We start from the raw sequence: 20,188 nt of genomic DNA, 5'->3' as shown, positions 1-20,188 counted from the left end.
TATTTTATGTTTATAAATAGTGGTCATATTTAAAAACAGCCAGATGTTAATAAAAGCACATTTTCCAGTCTGTTAAATATTATGTATCTTGAAGAAGATGGTTATTCTTATCTTAAATTTTGAATTTTTTTTCTACCAAATATATCTATATTTTTATTCCCAGAATGGCTCAGAGAAGACATAAGAGAGTAAGAACATGGACTCGTCACATAAACATCTTTAACAAAGATTACATCTTTGTGCCTGTAAATGAGTCGTGAGTATTTCAGATTATTTAAAAAAAAATTGGAGGGTGGAGAAAAGTACTTTGTGCATTTTTAGGTTTGTAATCAGTAAAAAAAAGTATGGGTATATCAATCAAGGTGTTATGTTTAAATTTTTTTCTAAGGAAGTAGCTAAAATAAATGAGTTTTTTTGTTTTGAATTTTGGTTTGATGGTGCTTATGTTGTATATATTGAAAAAAATAAAATGACAAATGCCCACAAGACTATAATGACTGAGGCATAGAATTTTTTTTTTTGGAGGTGAGGGGTACTCAAGAAAAGATTTTCTAAACAAAAAAGGAAAAGCATTCAGGGTGAATCTTCAAGTATTTAAGAGAACAAACTCTTTTAACACTAAAAGAAAAAAGATGGTGCTCTGTTTATTTATTAAAGCAGATCCTCAACAGGAAATATTAATTATATAAAAGTAAATTTGAATTACTCAGATTTTACCCTAAGAAGTCTTAGTACTTTTTAAATTAGTTGTGAAATGTGTGTTCGGATATTACAGTGAACTTATTCAGAATTAATATTTGTCATACCCACCTTCTGAGCTATAGTTCTAGAACATATTCTTCTATATTGTTTAGATTTTGTGTTAAGATTATATTTCTTTTTCAACAGGTCTCACTGGTATCTTGCAGTCATTTGTTTTCCATGGTTAGAAGAAGTTGTGTATGAAGATTTTCCACAAACTATACCCCAGCACTCCCAGGCTGAGGAATCCCAACATGGCAGCAGAACAATAGGTGATAAACCTAATGTGGATCGTGTTTTAATAATGATAGCAACAGTAAAATGGTTATGGAGAACAATATGGGGTTGAAAGATAGTATAAATAGTATAGTTACTTCTTATCATTTAGTTTATTAGAAGAAGTGTCTGGAATTTTCATGATACCCAGACTCATGTATAAACAAAGTGTAATTCTCAAGTTATACTGTTCTATCAAGTTTATCATAGCACTTTTTATAACATATTCTTGCTAAGAATTCACATCATGTATCTTCAGGCATAACTTGAAATCTGCCCCTTTTTTCCTTTCTCTTGGTATGAATCAGGACAGGCCGTGTTGACATTAGCAATTTGGCTAGGTGATAGAGGGGTCGCTTTCTTCCATGATTTTTATGTTGCAACCCAGATAGATCTTAAGTAGGTAAATAAGCCTCCTTTCTTTGAGAAAAAAATCAAACTATATTTTATAGCTGTAAGCCTAAGCAGCAAGCAGAATTAATATTAGTCATTAACATTAATACTAGCCAAAACCTGTATCTTTTGTGGGAGAAAGAAAAACTGAAAAAGTAACGTGATTATTTGCAATTTTGTCTAATTCTCCTGTGCTGTAAAAGTGTATTTATGCAACACCCTGTGATCATATGTTAGAAGAATTGTTACTAGGTGAATTAATGCTCCTCTGCATTAAAACAGCAGAGATTTTGATAAATGAGCATTCTATGAACGTTGTCTTTTTATAAGAAACTGGCCCAGCTAACTGGTATTTCAAGATTTGTCTGTAGGGTTTATGTATTGTCTGATGACAGCTAATGAAGCATTGTCTGTTTTATCTATCACTTGGATTTTTTTGGTAATATTAACCATTAAAAAAAACACTGAGTAGTCCCAGGTATTCTTTTTCCTTTAACTACTGGTGTGCACACACATTACAGTTTTTATCCCACTACTTTGTGGCAGACATAAAATAAACACACATAACTGCTCTGTTATTTCTGAGTAGATAACAATCTGCATACTGCTTCAGCACTGTCCTCGGGTACAGAAGATTCTCAAGTAAGTGGGCTTTTATGAATATGGAGGGAGGGAAACTCATGAATGTACAATTCTGTGTCTCAAACAAGGCATAGCTAGGTGTAGGGTATGACAGATACAGGTGGACCATACGATTAAATTATGCTGATTTATGATTCTTTGATTTATTTTGTTGGTATAGGGAAGAGATCAAGGGAAATTGTCTTTCTTTTTGCATCTGTTTATCTTACTTTAACTTCCTAGATTCATTTATTTAGTAGTTTATCTGATCATCTTGGTCAGCTAATTTTCCAATTTCTATGGGAAAATATACTTTTATTCTTCATCATTTCATCAGTTTTTGCAATAATCGTGGTTCAGTTGCTGTCATATCCGACTCTGTGATCTCGTGGACTACAGCATGCCAGACTTCCCTGTCCTTCACTATCTCCCAGAGTTTGCTCAAATCCATGTCCATTGAGTTGGTGATGCTATCCAACCATCTCATCCTCTGTTGCCTCCTTCTCTTCCTGCCCTCAGTCTCTCCCAGCATCAGGGTCTTTTTCAGTGAGACAGTTCTTTGTATCAGGTGGTCAAAGTATTGGAGCTTCATCTTCAGCATCAGTCCTGTAATCAATATTCATGGTTGATCTCCTTTAGGATTGACTGGTTTGATCTCCTTGCAGTCCAGGGGCTCTCAAGAGTCTTGTCCAACAACACAATTCAAAAGCATCAGTTTTTCAGTGCTCAGCCTTCTTTGGGCTTCCCTTGTGGCTAAGCTGGTAAAGAATCCGCCTGCAATGGGGGAGACCTGGATTCGATCCCTGGGTTGAGAAGATCCCCTGGAGAAGGGAAAGGATACCTACTCCAGTATTCTAGTCTAGAGAATTCCATGGACTGTATAGTTCATGGAGTTGCAAAGAGGCTTACACAACTGAGTGACTTTCACTTTCAGCCTTCTTTAATTTCCTGCTCTTCATATCTGTACATGACCACTGGAAAAACCATGGCTTTGACTAGACAAACTTCTGTCAGCAAAGTGCTGTCTTTGGTTTTAATACACGGTCTAGGTTTGTCTAACTTTCCTTCCAAGGACCAAGTGTCTTTTCATGGCTGCAGTCACCATCCACAGTGATCTTGGAGCCTAAGAAAAGAAAACCTGTCACTGTTTCCACTTGTTCCTTTGAATAAACAGGGTGACAGTAGACAGCCTTGACATACTCCTTTCCCAATTTTGAACCTTTCTGTTGTTCCATGTCCAGTTCTGACTGTTGCTTTTTGACCCATATACAGGTTTCTCAGGAGACAGGTGAGGTGGTCTGGTATTCCCATGTCTTTAAGAATTTTCCACAGTGAAAGGCTTTTTGTGTAGTCAGTGAAGCAGAAGTGGATGTTTTTCTGGAATTCCATTGCTTTCTTTATGATCCAACGAATGTTGGCAATTTGATCTCTATTTCCTCTGCCTTTTCTAAATCCAACTTGTACATCTGGAAGTTCTCAGTTCACATACTGCTGAAGCCTAGCTCAAAGGGTTTTGAGTATTACTCTCCTAGCATGTGAAATGAATGCAATTGTGTGATAGTTTGAACATTCTTTGGCATTGCCCTTCTTTGGGATTGGATTGAAAACTGACCTTTTCTAGTCCTGTGGCTACTGCTGAGTTTTCCAAATTTGCTGGCATATTGAGTGAGCACTTTAACAGCATCATCTTTTAGGATTTGAATTAGCTCTGCTGGAATTCCATCACCTCCACTAGCTTTGTTCATAGTAATGCTTCCTAAAGCCCACTTGACTTGACACTCCAGGTTTTCTGTTTCTAGGTGAGTGACCATACCATCATGGTTATACAGGCCATTAATCCAGGTCATTAAGACCTTTTTTTGTATAGTTCTGTGTATTCTTGCTGCCACTCTTTAATGGCAGCTCCCTTCTGCTTCTGTTAGGTCCTTACTGTTTCTTTTTCATGCCCATTGTTGCATGAAATGTTCTCTTGATATCTCCAATTTTCTTGAAGAGATCGCTAGTCTTTCCCATTCTATTGTTTCCCTTTATTTCTTTGCATTGGTTACATAAGAAAACTTTCTTATCTCTCCTTACTATTCTCTGGAACTCTGCATTCAGTTGGATATATCTTTCTCTTTTCCTCTTGCGTTTTGCTTCTCTTCTTTTCTCAGCCTCCTCAGACAACCACTTTGTCTTCTTGCATTTCTTTTTCTTTGGGATGGTTTTGGTCACCACCTCCTGTAAAATATTTTACATTCCACTTTCTGTTTTTATAAATTGTTGGTAAAAATCATTCAAAGTAGACTCACGGTTAATCCATATGACTTCTGTGGCTAAGATAGTTACTGTTAACTTTTCTTCAAATGGACCTCAAAACTGATATTTATAGTCTAGATTTGCTATCTTAATTGATTAAGGTAGTCACCTGATTATTTTTTTATACATACAGATAGCAGTAGCCTCGCTGGCAAAGGCTTATGTCTTTATTGTCACTGGAACAGAGTGGGCAGAAGGAAGGAGGTTTTCTTCTTTAATATCTTGGTGGCAGAATAGGGGAGTTTCTTCTTGCTTCTACAGCCAGGTTTCCCAAATTGAGTTCTGTTTTAAGATGCATTTATGATAAAGAGGATTTTAAAATCAGTTAAGCTGAGTAAATCCTGTGTTCTATTTCCCTCCTTGAGATTTACTGTAATATTAGCATAATAAAGGTAACTGAGAAGTTCTGCATATTAAAGAAAATTTGATCTATTGATTCTTAAATTTATCAGCAAAAATAACAAAATACCCCATCTCTTGTCCTTGAAAGTGAAAGTGAAAAGTTGCTCAGTTGTGTCCAGCTCTTTGCAGCCCCATAGACTATACAGTTCATGGAATTCTCCAGGCCAGAATACTGGAGTGCGTAGCCTTTCCCTGCTCCAGGGGATCTTCCCAACCCAGGGATTGAACCCAGGTCTCCCACATTGCAGGCGGATTCTTTTCAGCTGCCTGTGGTTCAGGCAGCTGAACCACAAGGGAAGCCCTCTCTTGTCCCTTAATATACATTAATACTTTGCTTCTTGTGCTTCAAAGGGAAGAAGTCTGTCTCTACTGACTTCATTTACTTTGTTAAGAAAATGTGATTAAGGACAGATTCAATTAACTTGTTTACTTTTTTAAGATGGCAACTCTGAATACAAGTAATTCAAGTTCCAGTTTGTTTTTTAGGCTATGTTAAAGCTCCATAACTTCTTAAGGTCACATGTAAAAGTTTATAAACTTTTTCACCAGTGACAGATAATAATAAATTTTAAAAACAAAATTGGCTTACTTGAGATGATGAAAAGAACTCTTATTTTAAAGTTATTTGAAACATTTTTAAAAATGATTGAAAGTTTATTTATTCAAACTAGCTTTAATTTCAAAGTCATAAAAATTCATGTTATTTCAGAGTCCTGAGATGAACGTGACAGTACCAAAGAAAATGTGTAAAAGGTGCGTACATGCTGTAATACATATTTCAGATATTTAGGTTTATTTCATATTACAAATACATACATCTTGATTTCTTTCTTTGCTTTTCATAGGCCATGCATTCTCATACTAGATTCCTTGAAAGCTGCTTCTATACAAAGCACAGTTCAGAATTTACGGGAGTAAGTAATGATGATTTTACTATAATCTCATATATGTGAGTTGTAAAAATTAAGTTGTTGACAAAAGTCTAGTTTTTAGTTTGAAACTCAGATGATTTTATTAGCATTTTTGAAGCCTCACAAGTTATAATTTGCGCTGTTAACGTTTAAATCTTTTGAAATGTGGCTAGAGGCAACATATTTGGCAGCAGATGTTTCTGCATCTTTGTGAAAGTTTACATAATAGTAAAGAAATTTCTGTTCAAGTCACTCTACTTTTTTTTGATTTAAGGTATTTAGAGGTAGAATGGGAAGTTAAACGAAAAACTCATCGTGAATTCAGCAAAACAAACATGGTGGACCTGTGCCCTAAAGTTCCTAAACAGGATAATAGCAGTGATTGTGGTGTGTATTTACTGCAATATGTGGAAAGCTTCTTTAAGGTATGTAAAGATATAAATAAGTTTTTTATTCACAGTTACTAGCATATAATCACAAATTACTGGGCAAGCAAAGAAGCAGGAAAATGTTAGAGGTGATCAAGAAAGAAAAAAAAAAAGGCATAGAACCATATATAACCCAAATATTAGAGTTAAAAGATAAGAACTTTAAAATAATTTGATTAACTTATTGGAGAAAATAGAGATGAACAAAATGGGTGAAAATGGAATCTGCTTTAAAAAAAATGTTGAGTGGACATTCTAGAACTGAAAGTGCATACTGATATATCTGAAATTAAGAACTTATTGGATGGGTTTAATAGCAGACTGAATACGACAGAAGACAGGATTAGGGAACTTTAAAAAAGGACACTAGAAAGTATCCCACTGTAGCTAAGAAAGGAAAAAGAATGTAAAGAAGAGAAAAGTGCAAAAGAGACAAGTGTGGTACAGTCAAAAAGTCTGATTTACATATAGTTGGAGTCGCAGATGGATTCAAGGCAGAGAGAGAATAAGACAGACAAATTTGAAGAAAAATTTCAAGACCAAAGACTTGTGGATTGAAGAATCTCAGAAAACCATCAGCTACATAAGTACAATGACACGATTGGGTATTATTTTCTAGCTCCTCAGAGATTCTATAGGAACTGTAGCAACAGTAAAAAGAGTTTTAAATAGCAAGGAATCACTCTTTTTTGTTTTTTTAACTGTTAGCTTATTACTTCAGTCATAACCAGTATTATTTATGAAGATGGCTGTAGGAATAGAGTATTTTTGACCAGAAGCTTGTTTAGATAATCCTTAAATGTACTTTCAAAGCATGAAGGTTATAGTATGCAGTTGTAACTTTTGGTATAATGGGGGAGAATTGATTATAGTAGAAGATGGTATACATTATGGAAACCACTAAATGTGTTGTTATGTTTTTTCTCCTTTTTTATTCTACACTGGAACTGCCTTATAGGATGACAATTCTGATCTTCTAATATTCTTTCCAAAGAGATTTGATTTTGTTTTTAGATTATCCAGAGAGTCTTATTACATAACATATTCTGAATCTGCTATGTAATTCTACTTTATGTAGCCTCAGTCTGTAGAGTACACTTCTCATTTAGGCTGTAGCACCACTGAAGATTCCTAGGGGGTGGGGAACTCAAAAAGCTAAACCTTGTGTTTCACAAATTTGTGCACTAATATAACAGACTGTGGGTAGAAGAAAATAGGTTTCAGGTTGATCACTCAAAACCGGTGGAACTTTGTAACTGGGCCTAAGAAAAACAACATTAATTCTAATAAAAATACTTGCACAGTTAAATCTCCACTGACATATGCTCCTAGAATCACAGTCAGCCCATCATTTCCGCTTTAAACCCTGGGATTCTTAATTTCCTTTTTAAGTATGTCCTTCTTACATCTAGCTTCTAATAGTTTCATCAAATTTATAAACATGATCTAGGGTAGTCTTCAGCATTTATTTATTTTCTTGAAGATAGGCAGAATTGTCTTTGCAGTCGCACCTTCCTTGTTAAGCTTAACATAATGGAAAATGTAGCAATTCTTGAAACCACTAAATTGGCTGTTTTCTTAGACTAAAAGAAGGTACTTCTGTAGAATTTTCTGTTTTTTATCTGAGAGTCTTCATTTACTGCTGGCCTTGGTGTTTGTTTTAATAGTACAAAATAATAACATGCCGGAGAAGATTTTGTTCAAACCAAGCTGACTTCTGTGTTGTACTGAATCATTGTTTACTAATTCTGTTTGCACTAATTCACTTAAACATGAATTGTAGCAGAACATAACGGTGTTTAATTTTGATGTTCGAAAGTTAGCAGTTTAATGAAAATACTATGAAATTGATTGTGGTGATGGTTGCACAACTTTGAATATACTGAAGATCATTCAGTTGAATACCTTAGGTGAATTGTATGTTATGTGAATTATGTCTCACTAAAGCTGTTATTTTAAAAAGTTAGCAATTTCTCATTCCTTAGAAAAATGAATGTTGAGCAAATTTGAATTATACTGCTGAAGTGATTACATTGTCTTTTCTCTCATTAGGATCCTATTGTTAACTTTGAACTTCCAATTCATCTGGAGAAATGGTTCCCTCGTCATGTAATAAAGACCAAACGGGAAGATATTCGAGAGCTCATTTTGAAGCTTCACTTACAGCAGCAGAAGGGCAGCAGCAGCTAGTTAATCTGTACAGACACGACACAGATGCTCTACACGATTACTGGAAAGCCGCTTACCAGCCTTCGTGTTGGCCAGCTCACAGAGAGGAACATAACTTGCAGTAGTTTTATAAGTCATTGTGCATTATTTAAAATATATAAGATATATTATTAGAATTGTTGGGATCTCATAGATGGAGTGGAAATGGGGGTGGTATAGATTAATGTATTAGGTAGGAGTTAAAGTTTCATAAATATTTGATATTTTTCTGATTAAATATGCTTGGATTATGCAATAGTGTATGTAATGTGTGGGAATGTTTTTGTAGATAATAAAGCTATATGATCTGTACTTCCACATAACTGGGACTTGAAGGGAGTTAGGTCCTCCCTGGTGCCAGCCCCAGTGCTTGTCAAATTTGTTGACAAGTCCCATTATATTGTAGTTTTATTCTTTGCAGCTCAAGCATGCAGTATGAATACTGTGTATTTTTTTAAAAAAAGAATTTAGTATCAAGGCTTCAGAAAATGCCATTTACGGCATCCCTTCTGTATAGCATAAGAGAAAACGATGTTAGGAAAGTGATAAGCATTCACTCTTTCAAAGCGCAGCTTATTTTTCTCAGTTGCTAAATGGAACTGTTACTTTAATTGTTGTTTCTTTTGTTTCTTTTGCCGTCACGTGTGGGGATCTGAGAGTTTAGTTTGTTCATTCAGAGTGAATTTGGAGCAAAAAATTTAGCTATCACAAAAAATTGCATATGTAGCTCAACTTAGTTTATTTGAGGTATAACTATGTAAATATTGACTCCTATTCTACTCTGACATCCCAGAATATGTGTACAGTTTCTGTAAGTATAGAAGATAAAACTGGTGTCTTCATAACTTTAATTAAAAAAAAAATCCTCAAATTCTTATATACTAATTGTTAGGACTGAATACATAATTTTATAGCTCTGTTTATCCAGTATTCATCTGCAAAAGCCAGATTGCTCTCATTGCTTTTATATTTTTAAACTGTAATTTTTAGAGACTTAAGAACCAGATGGAGCATAAGTTTTTATTAAACGTTCTGACAGGTTACAGTCCTGAATTGATGTGATAATGATGGTATTACATATGATTCAACACTTTACAACCTTCTAATGTTATCAGGAATATTTTGAGGGGACAATTATATTGTATTTTCTCAGATAAGAAAATTTTTTTAATAATATCATTTTAATCTTCTATTTTAGGCGTCTCCTAGATTTATGTTGTAACTGTATAGCAGTGAAGGAAAGGCAATTTAAGATGAAGCTAACAGTCAGGCAGGATGTTTTATTTCAGAATCACGTGAATTGAGTTGTCAGTTAAGCCTCAGTGTCCTTATGTTTCTGTCATCACCTTTTTATTGTTAAAGATATTTGTCCTTTGGAGAGTTCCTGTAAAGACCGTTATAACTACATGTTTCATTCCCAGTTTCTTTGTTGGGGAGGGAACTTTTTTAGATGACTATTCATTGTTTTGTATATCTAATTTTGGGAAAACCAGTATATAAGACATCTTACTGTGACTTCTTAACTTCTGTTTGTATGTTTTTCAAAGATACCACTGTCCCTTACTTATCATGTTTTGCAGATTGTTTAAAATCCCATTTTCGTAAATTCATATGGAAATAATGCTTTGAGAATACCAACATTTTATATTAAACATATTTCCAATTCATCAGGCTGAGGTGTAATTTTTTTCCTTATGAAAGGTGGCCGATTTTTAGATATAAATTTTAAATTGTGTGATACTCAGTGCATGTCATATAATTGACGCTTAGATGAAATTTTCTTCTGTTTTAGCAGGCATATGGTAATTTTGATTGTCAGTCCAGGGAACATTTTTTGAGCATCTACTACTATCAGGAAATATACAAGGTAGAAAAAAATGAATGACTGCTCTTATTCCTAGGTCATTTCTGGTCTAATAGGAGAAATGAACACATGAACAGTTTTAGTATGCTTGTTTAAAAAAATCATAGAGTTTCCTTGGGATCACCGGAGTGTGTTCAGCTTAGGGTGTGTGTGAGAGTGTGGTACTGAGAACTGGTCGAGAGGTTGTAAGAGTGTTGTCAGTGGAAAGGGAAAGCCTTCTTAAAGAAGCTAATACTGTTTTTATTTCACAATTCTTGGGATGAAAAAACCAAACTTGGCTTTCTTTTTAAAGTTATAAGCCAATCACTTAACGAGAATTTAGAAAAAGTTTAATACCTCTTTAATGCTTACAGTATCTCTATCATGAGTTATTTTTTTTACTATTCCTGTTCTATTTTATAGATGAGGAAGGAGGTAGAAGTGGTTACAGTGGAAGATTTTCAAGTTTTTTAATCAAGGAGGGACAGACAGTAGCTTACAAGACAGTAGATTTATTACAAACAGAAACAGCTCAAAGGAAACTGATTTTATTTTGTATGTAGTTCTGTATTTCTGATGTAGACAAGTATAGTTGGTCTGGGCATTTTATGCTTATAAATCAGTTGTAGAGAAAATCAGAGAATGTGATTCTAATAGATTGAGAAAAATTGTAAAATTCTGAGTTGTATGTGTAACATTATTTTGGGGGAAACATTATTTTTATGTGGACTGCTTATTAAAGGCAAGGAGAGTGTTAGTAAAGAGCTTAGCTGACTAGATTAGAACAAAGAAATTGTCTCTTCCCATCTGTCCTAATTAGCTTATCTCTCCTGCTCTCATAGCATGTTCGTTATTTCAGAAAAGAAGGGAGAGTTACTTTGAAAGGACACCATTTTTATTCAGCTAATTTATAATGATTTTGGAATGGTTGTCAGTTCTCAAACATAAACTTATAAATGTTAGACTTCTTCTGTAGCAGTTTGTTACTGGACGTTTCAAGGCTTTTCAAGTTACAGATTTTGGCCTCTCCTCCTCCTCTTGGTTTTGGCTCAAATGATTATGTTTCCTCATTTTGGGAAGATTTCTCTGTGTATTTTGATATTTGTCCTGATAGAAGGAAACCGTCCATCATTAACAGGTATTTTAAAAATCTGTGTTACTTTTTAAATTTTCCTTTGTATCTGTAGTATATTTTCTGTAAAAACATTATTTGATATGATTGCTGTAAGGAATTGGATCAAATATTACTCTATCAATCTTTAATATTGCTTCCTTTAAACTGTGTGATAATTTCTCCAGTAATTCTGGTTTTTCTCTTCATTAATGTTTCTTGATTCAGACCTTACCTCTTCTTATTTCTTGTGTTGCAATTGAATGTATACTTGGTTTCAATAACTAGCAGTCTTGAAATAAGGAGTAGGAATTAAATGGAGAAAAAATTGAATGCTTCACTTCTCTTGACACATAGAGGTCTGTAATTTGAGCATTGAGTTAAAAATCCAGACATGGTGCAGATGTCAGTTTTTGTTTGTGTCCTGTCATTCTGTATCTTCATTCGTCATTAGAAGTTTTGTTTATGCTTTCCCTCTGTAGCACAAACCTCCTTATCTTTAGAAGAGATCCAAGAACCCAAGAGTACAGTTTCTTTTCTCCAGACTGACTCAGAATCCACAGATTCTTCTCTACCTGCTAAAAAGAAACAGCCTCTGGACAACAGAGAAAGTGAGAGACATTGGTTGCTCAGAAGAAAGCGATCAACTTTATTTCCTAATGGTGTGAAAACCTGCCCAGATGAAAGTGTTACAGAGGCTGTGGCAAACCACGTGAAATATTTTAAAGTCCGAGGTAAGCAAATATTCAAACCCTTGGGCTCCATGGTGAAATACAAACATAGTTCAAAAACAGTTGTTGTATTTCTTTACAATTCAAAATTTGTCATACTTTGGACAGAGACTTGAACCAAATATTATCTTTCTACTAACCATGGAAAACAGACTTACTAAGAATTTGGTATTTATATAGCTTCAGAGAAAAGTTTGTTATTTTAAGAGAGGACATGGACATGGTTTAAAATCATTTAAGTACTTTAAAAGTACCAGGTTATCATAAAATCTCTCTTATATGTAGAATGTAAAAAAAATGGTACAAATGAACTTATTTACAAAATAGAAATAGAGTCACAGATGTAGAAAAAAACTTAACGGTTACCATGGAGGAAAGATTGTTGTTGATTCACTAAATCATGTCTGACTCTTTGCAGCCCAGTAGACTGCAGCATGCCAGGCCTCTTTGTCCTCCACTATCTCCTTGTTCGTTGAATCTGTGATGGTATCTTACCATCTCATTCTCTGTCGTCCCTTCTTTTGCCTTCAATCTCTCTCAGCATCAGTCTTTTCCACTGTGTCGTCTCTTCACATCAGGTGGCCAAAGTATTGGAGCTTCAGCCTCAGCATCAGTCCCCCCCCCCCCCCCCCCGCAATGAAATATTCAAGGTTGATTTCCTTTAGGATTTCTAGTTTGATCTCCTTGCAGTCCAAGGGGCTCTCAAGAGTCTTCTCCAACACCACTGTTCGAAAGCATCAATTCTTTCTGGCCTTCTTTCTGGTCCAACTCTCATAACCATGCATGACTACTGAAAAAAATCTGTAGGTTTGACCATACGGACCTTTGTTGGCAAAGTGATGCTTCTGCTTTTTAATATGCTGTCTAGGTTTGCCATGGGCTTCCCTGATAGCTCAATTGGTAAAGAATTTGCCTGCAGTGCAGGAGACCCTGGTTCGATTCATGGGTCGGGAAGATCTGCTGGCGAAAGGATAGGCTACCCCCCTGTAGTATTCTTGGGCTTCCCTTGTGGCTCAGTTGGTAAAGAATCTGCCTGCAATTCAGGAGACCTGGGTTCAATCCCTGGGTTGGGAAGATCCCCTGGAGAAGGAAAGGGCTACTCACTCCAGTATTCTGGCCTAGAGAATCCCATATACAGTCTACGGGATTGCAAATAGTTGGACACGACTGAGTGACTTTCATTTCACTTCACTTCACCTCAGGTTTGCGATAGTTTTCCTTCCAAGGAACAAACATCTTTTAATTTCATGGCTGCAGTCACCATCCATAGTGATTTTGGTGCCTAAGAAGAGAGAATCTATCACTACTTTGACTTTTTCCTCTCCTTGATCTTAGCTGATGGTATATTTAACCTCCTTTATGGGGAAGTTCTCAGAGGTCTCTTTTTCCCTTCTATAACCACTTCCATACTGATTCAGAAACTAGTTAAAAGAATGATTTACATCTTGACAACATTTGGTACTGTCATCCTTTGAAAAGATGAATTTTCTACATCTACTTGGTTTACTTTATGTTGTAGTACTTACGTAGCACAGTCTCAATTTCATGGGTGCATTTTACACACAGTTCAGTATGTCTTTATTTTTTTAAGCAAGAACTAAGAAATATTCTTATTGGCTGGTGGGTCCAAATACTGAAACCAGCAGCAATGGTTTCAATAAAACTGTCACTGCTTCTACTTTTTCCCCGTCTATTTGCCATGAGGTGTTGGGACCGAACGCCATGATCTTAGGTTTTTGAATGTTTAGTTCAAACATTTGTTTGAACTTAGTTCAAACAGTAGTTTTAAGCCAGCTGTTCCCCTCTTCTCTTCACCCTCATGAGAGACTCTTTAATTCCTCTTCCTTTTCTGCCATTGGAGTGGCATCATCTGCATATCTGAGGTTGTTGATATTTCTCCTGGTAGTCTTGACTCCAGCTTGTGCTTCATCCAGCCTGGCGTTTTGCGTGATGTGCTCTGCCCAGCAGTTAAATAAGCAGGGTGGCAGTATACAGCCTTGTTGTGTTCCTGCCTCTCAATTTTGAATCATGTCCAGTTGCTCCATGTCCAGTTCTAAGTGTGGCTTCTTGTCCTGCATACAGGTTTCTCAGGAGACAGGTAAGGTGGTCTGGTATTCCCACCTCTTTAAGAATTTTCCAGTTTGTTGTGATTCACACAAAGGCTTTAGTGTAGTAGCCGACTCTTTACGACACCATGTATTGTAGCCTACCAGGCTCCTCCGTCCATGGAATTTTCCAGGCAAGAGTACTGGAATGGTTTGCCATTTTCCTCTCCAGAGGATCTTCCCAACCCAGGAATTGAACCCGGGTCTCCTGCATTGCGGGCAGACACTTTACCATCTGAGCTACCAGGGAAGGGGGGAATGAATATTTCAACATAGGTCTTGATTTTGAAGAGATTTAGAAGAGGTAATTGGATTACGCTCCTAAAACCAATTGTTTAGACATTGTTTAGATCCACTCACCGTCCAGCCAAGGATTTTAGTTCTTTCCACTGAACTAATTCACTCTAATGGTTTGCTGAGTTTTTCCTTTCATAGATAACTTGATATCAATTGCTGTTTGGTATAACACATTTGAAGAATATCTCCATTTAAGCAAGAAGCAACTGCACTCAACTTTTGAAATTAAGCAGATATTTAGGGGTGCTTGGAGTAGGAAGTAATTAATAGTATCCTCCCTTTAAAAAATTATATTAGTAGTTGGACCTTTTAAAATATAGCCTATAAACTGCGCTTATTTAAAGTATATAGTCTGATTAGTTATGACAAATATAGTTATCCTTAAATTATCACTACAATTAAGATAATGAATTTTTCAGTTACCTCAGAACATTTTCTCAAGTGCCTTTATAACACTTCCTCTCTGAGCACCTCCCTTGACCTAAGAGCTGAGGTAACCACTAATCTGCTTTCTATTACCAGGTATTGTTTGCATTTTCTCCCCTTATATATATGAATGCATTCATACTATGTCCTCTTTTTTTTTTTGTTTAGCTTCTTTTACTCAGTTTAATTGTTTTGAGACTCATCTGTGATTTTTTTCATGTATCAATACTTTGTTACCATTTATTTTGGGGTGTTATTACATTTTATGGCTATACTGCATTTGGGGATATTTGGGTGGTTTTCAGTTGTTGGTGATTATAGAGAAAGCATTCATGAATGTTTGTGAACAATTTTTTTGTGTGAACATCTGCTTTCATATCTGTTGGTTAATTGGAGTGGAATGGATGGATCACATGATAGTTCTATGTTTAACTTTTTAAGAAGTTGCCAAACCTGTTTTCCAGTGTAGTTGTGCCACCAGCAGGGTGTTGGGACTCTGGTTTTTCCGCATCTGTGTGATGCTTGGTATGGTTGGTCTTTTTTAACTGTAACCATTCTAGTAGATGCAACTTCCCTCATAGCTCAGTCAGTAAAGAATCTGACTGCAGTGCAGGAGACCTGGGTTCAGTTCCTGGGTCAGGAAGATCCTCTGGAGAAGGAAATGGCAACCCACTCCAGTATTCATGCCTGGAGAATCCTGTGGACAGAGGAGCCTGGCCGGCTATAGTCCATGTGGCCACAAGAGTCATGATTTAGTGACTAAAGAGACATGATTTAGTTACTAAACCAGCACATTCTAGTAGATATGAAGTGACATCTTATTGTGGTTTTAACTTGTGTTTTCTTGAAGGCTAATGACATTGAGCACTTTTTCATGTGCTCATTTTCCATTCGTATATCTTTTTTGGTGAAGTTTCTATTCAAATATTTTGCTGATTTAAAAAATAATTGGATTGTTTGTCCTATTATTGAGTTATAAGAGTTCTTTATGTATTCCAAATTCAAATTCATTGTCAGGTATATGTTTTGCATAAATTTTCTCCCAATATTTGGTTTATTGTTTTATTTTTCTTAATGATGTCTTATAAATAAAACTGAAAAAAAAAGTCTTTTGAGGAGCAGTTTTAGATTTTGATATGTCAGGTGGGGGTTTTTTTTTGCTTCATACTTCCTTTTGGTATTGGATCTAAGTTTGCTTAGCTCAGAGTCACAAAGATTTTCTGTTATTTTTTCCTGTAGAAGTTTTATAATTTTTTGGTTTTACATATAGGTCTTTGATCTACTGTGAGTTAATATTTGTATTTGGTGTATATGAGTCAAAGTTAAATTTTTTTGCATTTGCATAGCCAGTTGTTCCACCATCATTTATTAAAAAGATTATCTTTTTTAGCTTTTGTACATTTGTTGAAAATCAGTCTTCTGTGTATGATGGATCTATTTCTCCATTTTTTGTTCTCTTACACAGATTTATTTATCTGTTTTAATGCCAATGCCTTACTCTCTTGATAACTATAAGCTTTATAATAAGTCTTTGAATCAAGTAGTGCAAGTCCTTCAACCTTTTTCTTTTTAAATCTGCTTGATTATGCTAGGTCCTTTGTCTTCCATATAAATATTGTAATCAGCTTGCAATTTGTACATGGAAAGCTACTGGAATTTTGATTTGGTTTGTGTTAAATCTGTTGATCAAAATCTTAGCAGTATTGACTCTTGCTCTATGGATATATCCCCTCGTTTATTTTGATCTTTGTCAGTTTCTCTTGGCAGTGTTTTGTAATTTTTAGTGTATAGATCTTATACATCTTTTTGTCAGATTTATTTCACTTTTTTCATGCTGTTGTTAACAATATTTTTTTAAAAATGGTCTTTGATTGTTCCTTGCTAGTATATAAACATACAATTGGTTAATGTATTGATCTTTTATTCTGTAACTTTGTAAACTCACATATTGGTTCTAGTAGCTCTTTCATATATTCTGTAGGGTTTTCTACATAGGTGATTATCTCATCTACAAATAAAGACATAGTTTTATTTCTTATCTTCCAATTTGTATGCCTTTTATTTCTTTTTAAAAATTTTTTATTTATTTTAATTGGAGGATAATTACAATATTGTGATGGGTTTGCCATACATCAACATGAATTGGCCATAGGTAAACGTGTCCTCCCACCTCTCTCCCCACCCCATCCCTCCAGGATTTCTTTTTCTTGCCTTATGCACGAAATTGACTGTTCCTCATGCTTTGGCCTCCACGATTCTGAAAGGGAACTGTATTACCCTAAAAAAAGGCTTTGTTCCATTCTGGATTTCTCCAGACTAGATAAGATGCATACCCTGAGCCTAGAAACGGGATTCAGGACAGTAGTTTCATAATTTACATTAGAGTGCGCTCATTCTGTTGTGTTTTCTGTGGATTTTAACAAATGAACAGTGACATGTATCCACTGTTACAGTGTCACACCGATAGTCTCCCTGCCCTCAAACCCATCAGTTTCCACCTTCTGTATCTTTCCCTCCCCCCAGTCCTTGACAACCATAGATCTTTTTACAATTTATATAGTTTCGCTTTTTCAAGAATGTATTATCATTGGACCCACACAGCATGTCGCTTTTCAGATTGGCTTCTCTTACTTAGCAATATGAATTTAAATCTTCTCCATGTCTTTTCATGGCTTGAAGCCTCACTTCTTTTTATCACTGAATTCTAATCCCATCATATGGATATACCACAGGTTATTTGTCCTATTGAAATATTTTCAGTATCAGCTGTACTTTGCTAAAACATAAACATGGATTTTTTTTTTTTAAGAGAAGCAAAAACCCCTGCCTATGAGGAGGTGAATCAGTTTCCTTTGCGAGGGAAAGGAGTGGGGACTGTCTTCAAGTCTAAAAAGTTTAAATGGGGTGTACAGAAGGGCTTTGAATGAGAATCATCCCCATGTCCCTGCAGAATAGACCCTGTGTGCAAAAGTGTCTCAGGAATCTGAAATAACAGGACCATGGTCATTGTGAGAATTCTAAAGTGCTTTCCATAAAAAATACCTCTCTATTTATTTTTCAGTATGCCAGGAAGCTGTCTGGGAAGCCTTCAGGACTTTTTGGGATCGACTTCCTGGGCGTGAGGAATATCATTATTGGATGAACTTGTGTGAGGATGGAATCACGACTATATTTGAAATGGGCACACATTTTAGTCAGTCTGTGGAACACAGAAGCTTAATTATGCAGGTAAATGTAGTAACAAGGGAAGAAATTACTGTACTATTATAGGAGCACATGTACAAAGCTCAGGCCTGAAGGAAGGAGGAGTGAATGCCGGATCCCTGGGCTACTCTTGTTGAATTAGGCTCTTCAGGTGACCTACCGCAGGGTGGCCAATCTTTGTATCTCTGGCTCTGGCCATTATAATTAATTAGCATTGTGAAGCCAGCAAGAACCTCAGGATTGTTTATAAATGTAAGTATTTGGAAATCATGCTCTACAAAGATTTAGGCTAAGAATATTAATCTGTGAGAGTCAGACATTCTTGCCAGAGTTTTGCATTTTATCAGCTCAAAGTTGAATCGATAACTAATTAAAGATAGAGGATATAGATCATTGAATATATGTTTAGTAAAGTGTAAATGTGATTCTAATGCATGAATTTGCTTACTTGTTTTCCTTGTTTTAGATTTAGTTTATTCTTAGCAAAGGATAAACAAGCATGCATATAGACAAATTATCTGCCCACCTTCTCTTTTTCATGTTGCATGTATTCATGGCAAGAGGAAACTGTTTAGTTCTTTGTGATCTATGTGGTAGATTGCATATGCTGTGTTAGAAGCCCCTTATATCCTTCTTCCTTTTGTTTAATCCTGCATGTCCTCAGCTCAGATGTAACCTCCTTCCCAAGGAAACAACCCCCAACCCCCACCCTAGCAGATTTCGCTCACATGATCTTTTGAACACCATAATTCTTTATCCATTCTTTAGTATAGTACTTCTTACATTTTATTATTATTCGTTGTATATAATGTGGGCTTCTCTGGTCTCTCAGTGGTAAAGGATCTGCCTGCCAATGCAGGAGACATGGGTTCAATCTCTGAGTCAGGAAGGTCTCCTAGAGAAGGAAATGGCAACCCAGTCCAGTATTCTTGCCTGGGAAATCCCATGCACAGAGAAGCCTGGTGGGCTACAGTCCATAGGGTCGCGGAAGAGTTGGATACGACTTAGTGACTAACAACAATACATGTATATGTTGGCCAGTATATCAGAAGAGTAGACTAGATTGGACAGGACATCAGACTAGAGGGGTGGATAGCTTAAGAAGTTCGTAGTTGATAGAAAGCCATTGAAGGGGTGTAAGTTGGCAAGTGGCAGGGGCTGATTGTACAGTTTTGAATTGTAAAATGGTTATTGTGGTTTCTGTGCACCATATGATAGGTTAGAGGGGACAAGATGAGCAGAGATCAGTCGCTACTTGAGGCCTGAGGGGATGAGAATCCTATGTAAACCATGAAGTAGAGAAAGGGAGCATAGGGGATATAAGTAGGAGAAGGATTAGTAGGACTCAGTGACAGATTGGATGCGAGTGGGCAATGATGAAGGCATGACCCTGGAAGCCTCCCAACTTCTAGCTTCAATGGCTGCCGCTGAGAACTCAGGCAGAGATGCAGCTTGTAGGCACTGCTGGGGAGGGTGAGTGTGCTTTTTAATGCATTGTTTTGAGCCATCTGTGAAATGTGAATTGCGTAATATTTAGGTATGAAGCCCAGAAGAGTGGTCTGGGTTATAAATACAGCTATAGGGATCACCAGCCTCGAGGTAGTACTTGAAATCATGAGAGGGATTGAGAATGTTACTTCAGCAATCACTGGCTGTCCAAAAACTGAAGGAAGCTCGATTTTACCTTTTTTTTAAAAAATTGAAATAAGGTTGATTTACATTGTTGAGTTGATTTCTGCTTTACAGCATAGTGATTCAGTTATACATATATATACATCTATTTTTTAAGCTTGATTTTAAATATAACAACGACTGTATACTCATAGGTGGTGAATTTATGTGGGTGATAACCTTTATTAGAACTCAAAATTCCAGCATTTTAAAAATAACTACCATGCTGGCCTATAAAATTTTAAAGTTAATAGTACAAATTGATTAATTGATGATTTTGCTGTGCTTATATGTATCAAGAGAGATTAATTAAAGGAAATAAAATCCCAGTTGAAGGTGTCAGATGATTAAAATTTAGAAAAAAAAAGACTGGCTGAGATTGTTCTAGGAGAGTGTGTAGAGTAAAACGAACAGTGAGTTATTTATAAATATCTTAAGAATTATTTAGAGTAATCATCGCTCCATTTTACAGATAAGGAAGTTGAGGCCCAGCAGCAGAGAAATTTTTTGGATTTCCCTCCA

General features: G+C 35.8%; 2 protein-coding genes across 12 annotated transcripts in view; both read left to right on the top strand.

Moving 5' to 3' along the window:
• SENP7 (SUMO specific peptidase 7) overlaps nucleotides 1–9,945 on the top strand; it is a 155,855-nt gene extending 145,910 nt beyond the window's left edge. For all 11 annotated transcript variants that reach the window (XM_061134139.1, XM_061134138.1, XM_061134135.1 and 8 more), the window contains 7 exons: nucleotides 164–256; nucleotides 889–1,013; nucleotides 2,000–2,052; nucleotides 5,441–5,484; nucleotides 5,577–5,645; nucleotides 5,917–6,067; nucleotides 8,123–9,945. In XM_061134139.1, the coding sequence (XP_060990122.1) occupies nucleotides 164–256; nucleotides 889–1,013; nucleotides 2,000–2,052; nucleotides 5,441–5,484; nucleotides 5,577–5,645; nucleotides 5,917–6,067; nucleotides 8,123–8,260 (673 nt within the window). In that variant the 3' untranslated portion in view covers nucleotides 8,261–9,945. The remainder of the gene's footprint in view (nucleotides 1–163; nucleotides 257–888; nucleotides 1,014–1,999; nucleotides 2,053–5,440; nucleotides 5,485–5,576; nucleotides 5,646–5,916; nucleotides 6,068–8,122) is intronic.
• An 89-nt stretch (nucleotides 9,946–10,034) lies between these two features.
• IMPG2 (interphotoreceptor matrix proteoglycan 2) overlaps nucleotides 10,035–20,188 on the top strand; it is a 75,080-nt gene continuing 64,926 nt past the window's right edge. Inside the window, exons 1-3 of the mRNA XM_061134144.1 lie at nucleotides 10,035–11,259; nucleotides 11,715–11,966; nucleotides 17,853–18,019. Of these exons, the coding sequence (XP_060990127.1) occupies nucleotides 11,175–11,259; nucleotides 11,715–11,966; nucleotides 17,853–18,019 (504 nt within the window). The 5' untranslated portion in view covers nucleotides 10,035–11,174. The remainder of the gene's footprint in view (nucleotides 11,260–11,714; nucleotides 11,967–17,852; nucleotides 18,020–20,188) is intronic.

Source organism: Dama dama, chromosome 31, assembly GCF_033118175.1.
Source record: "Dama dama isolate Ldn47 chromosome 31, ASM3311817v1, whole genome shotgun sequence".
NCBI classification, from domain to species: Eukaryota; Metazoa; Chordata; class Mammalia; order Artiodactyla; family Cervidae; genus Dama; species Dama dama.
This window is presented reverse-complemented; position numbering and strand designations above follow the sequence as displayed.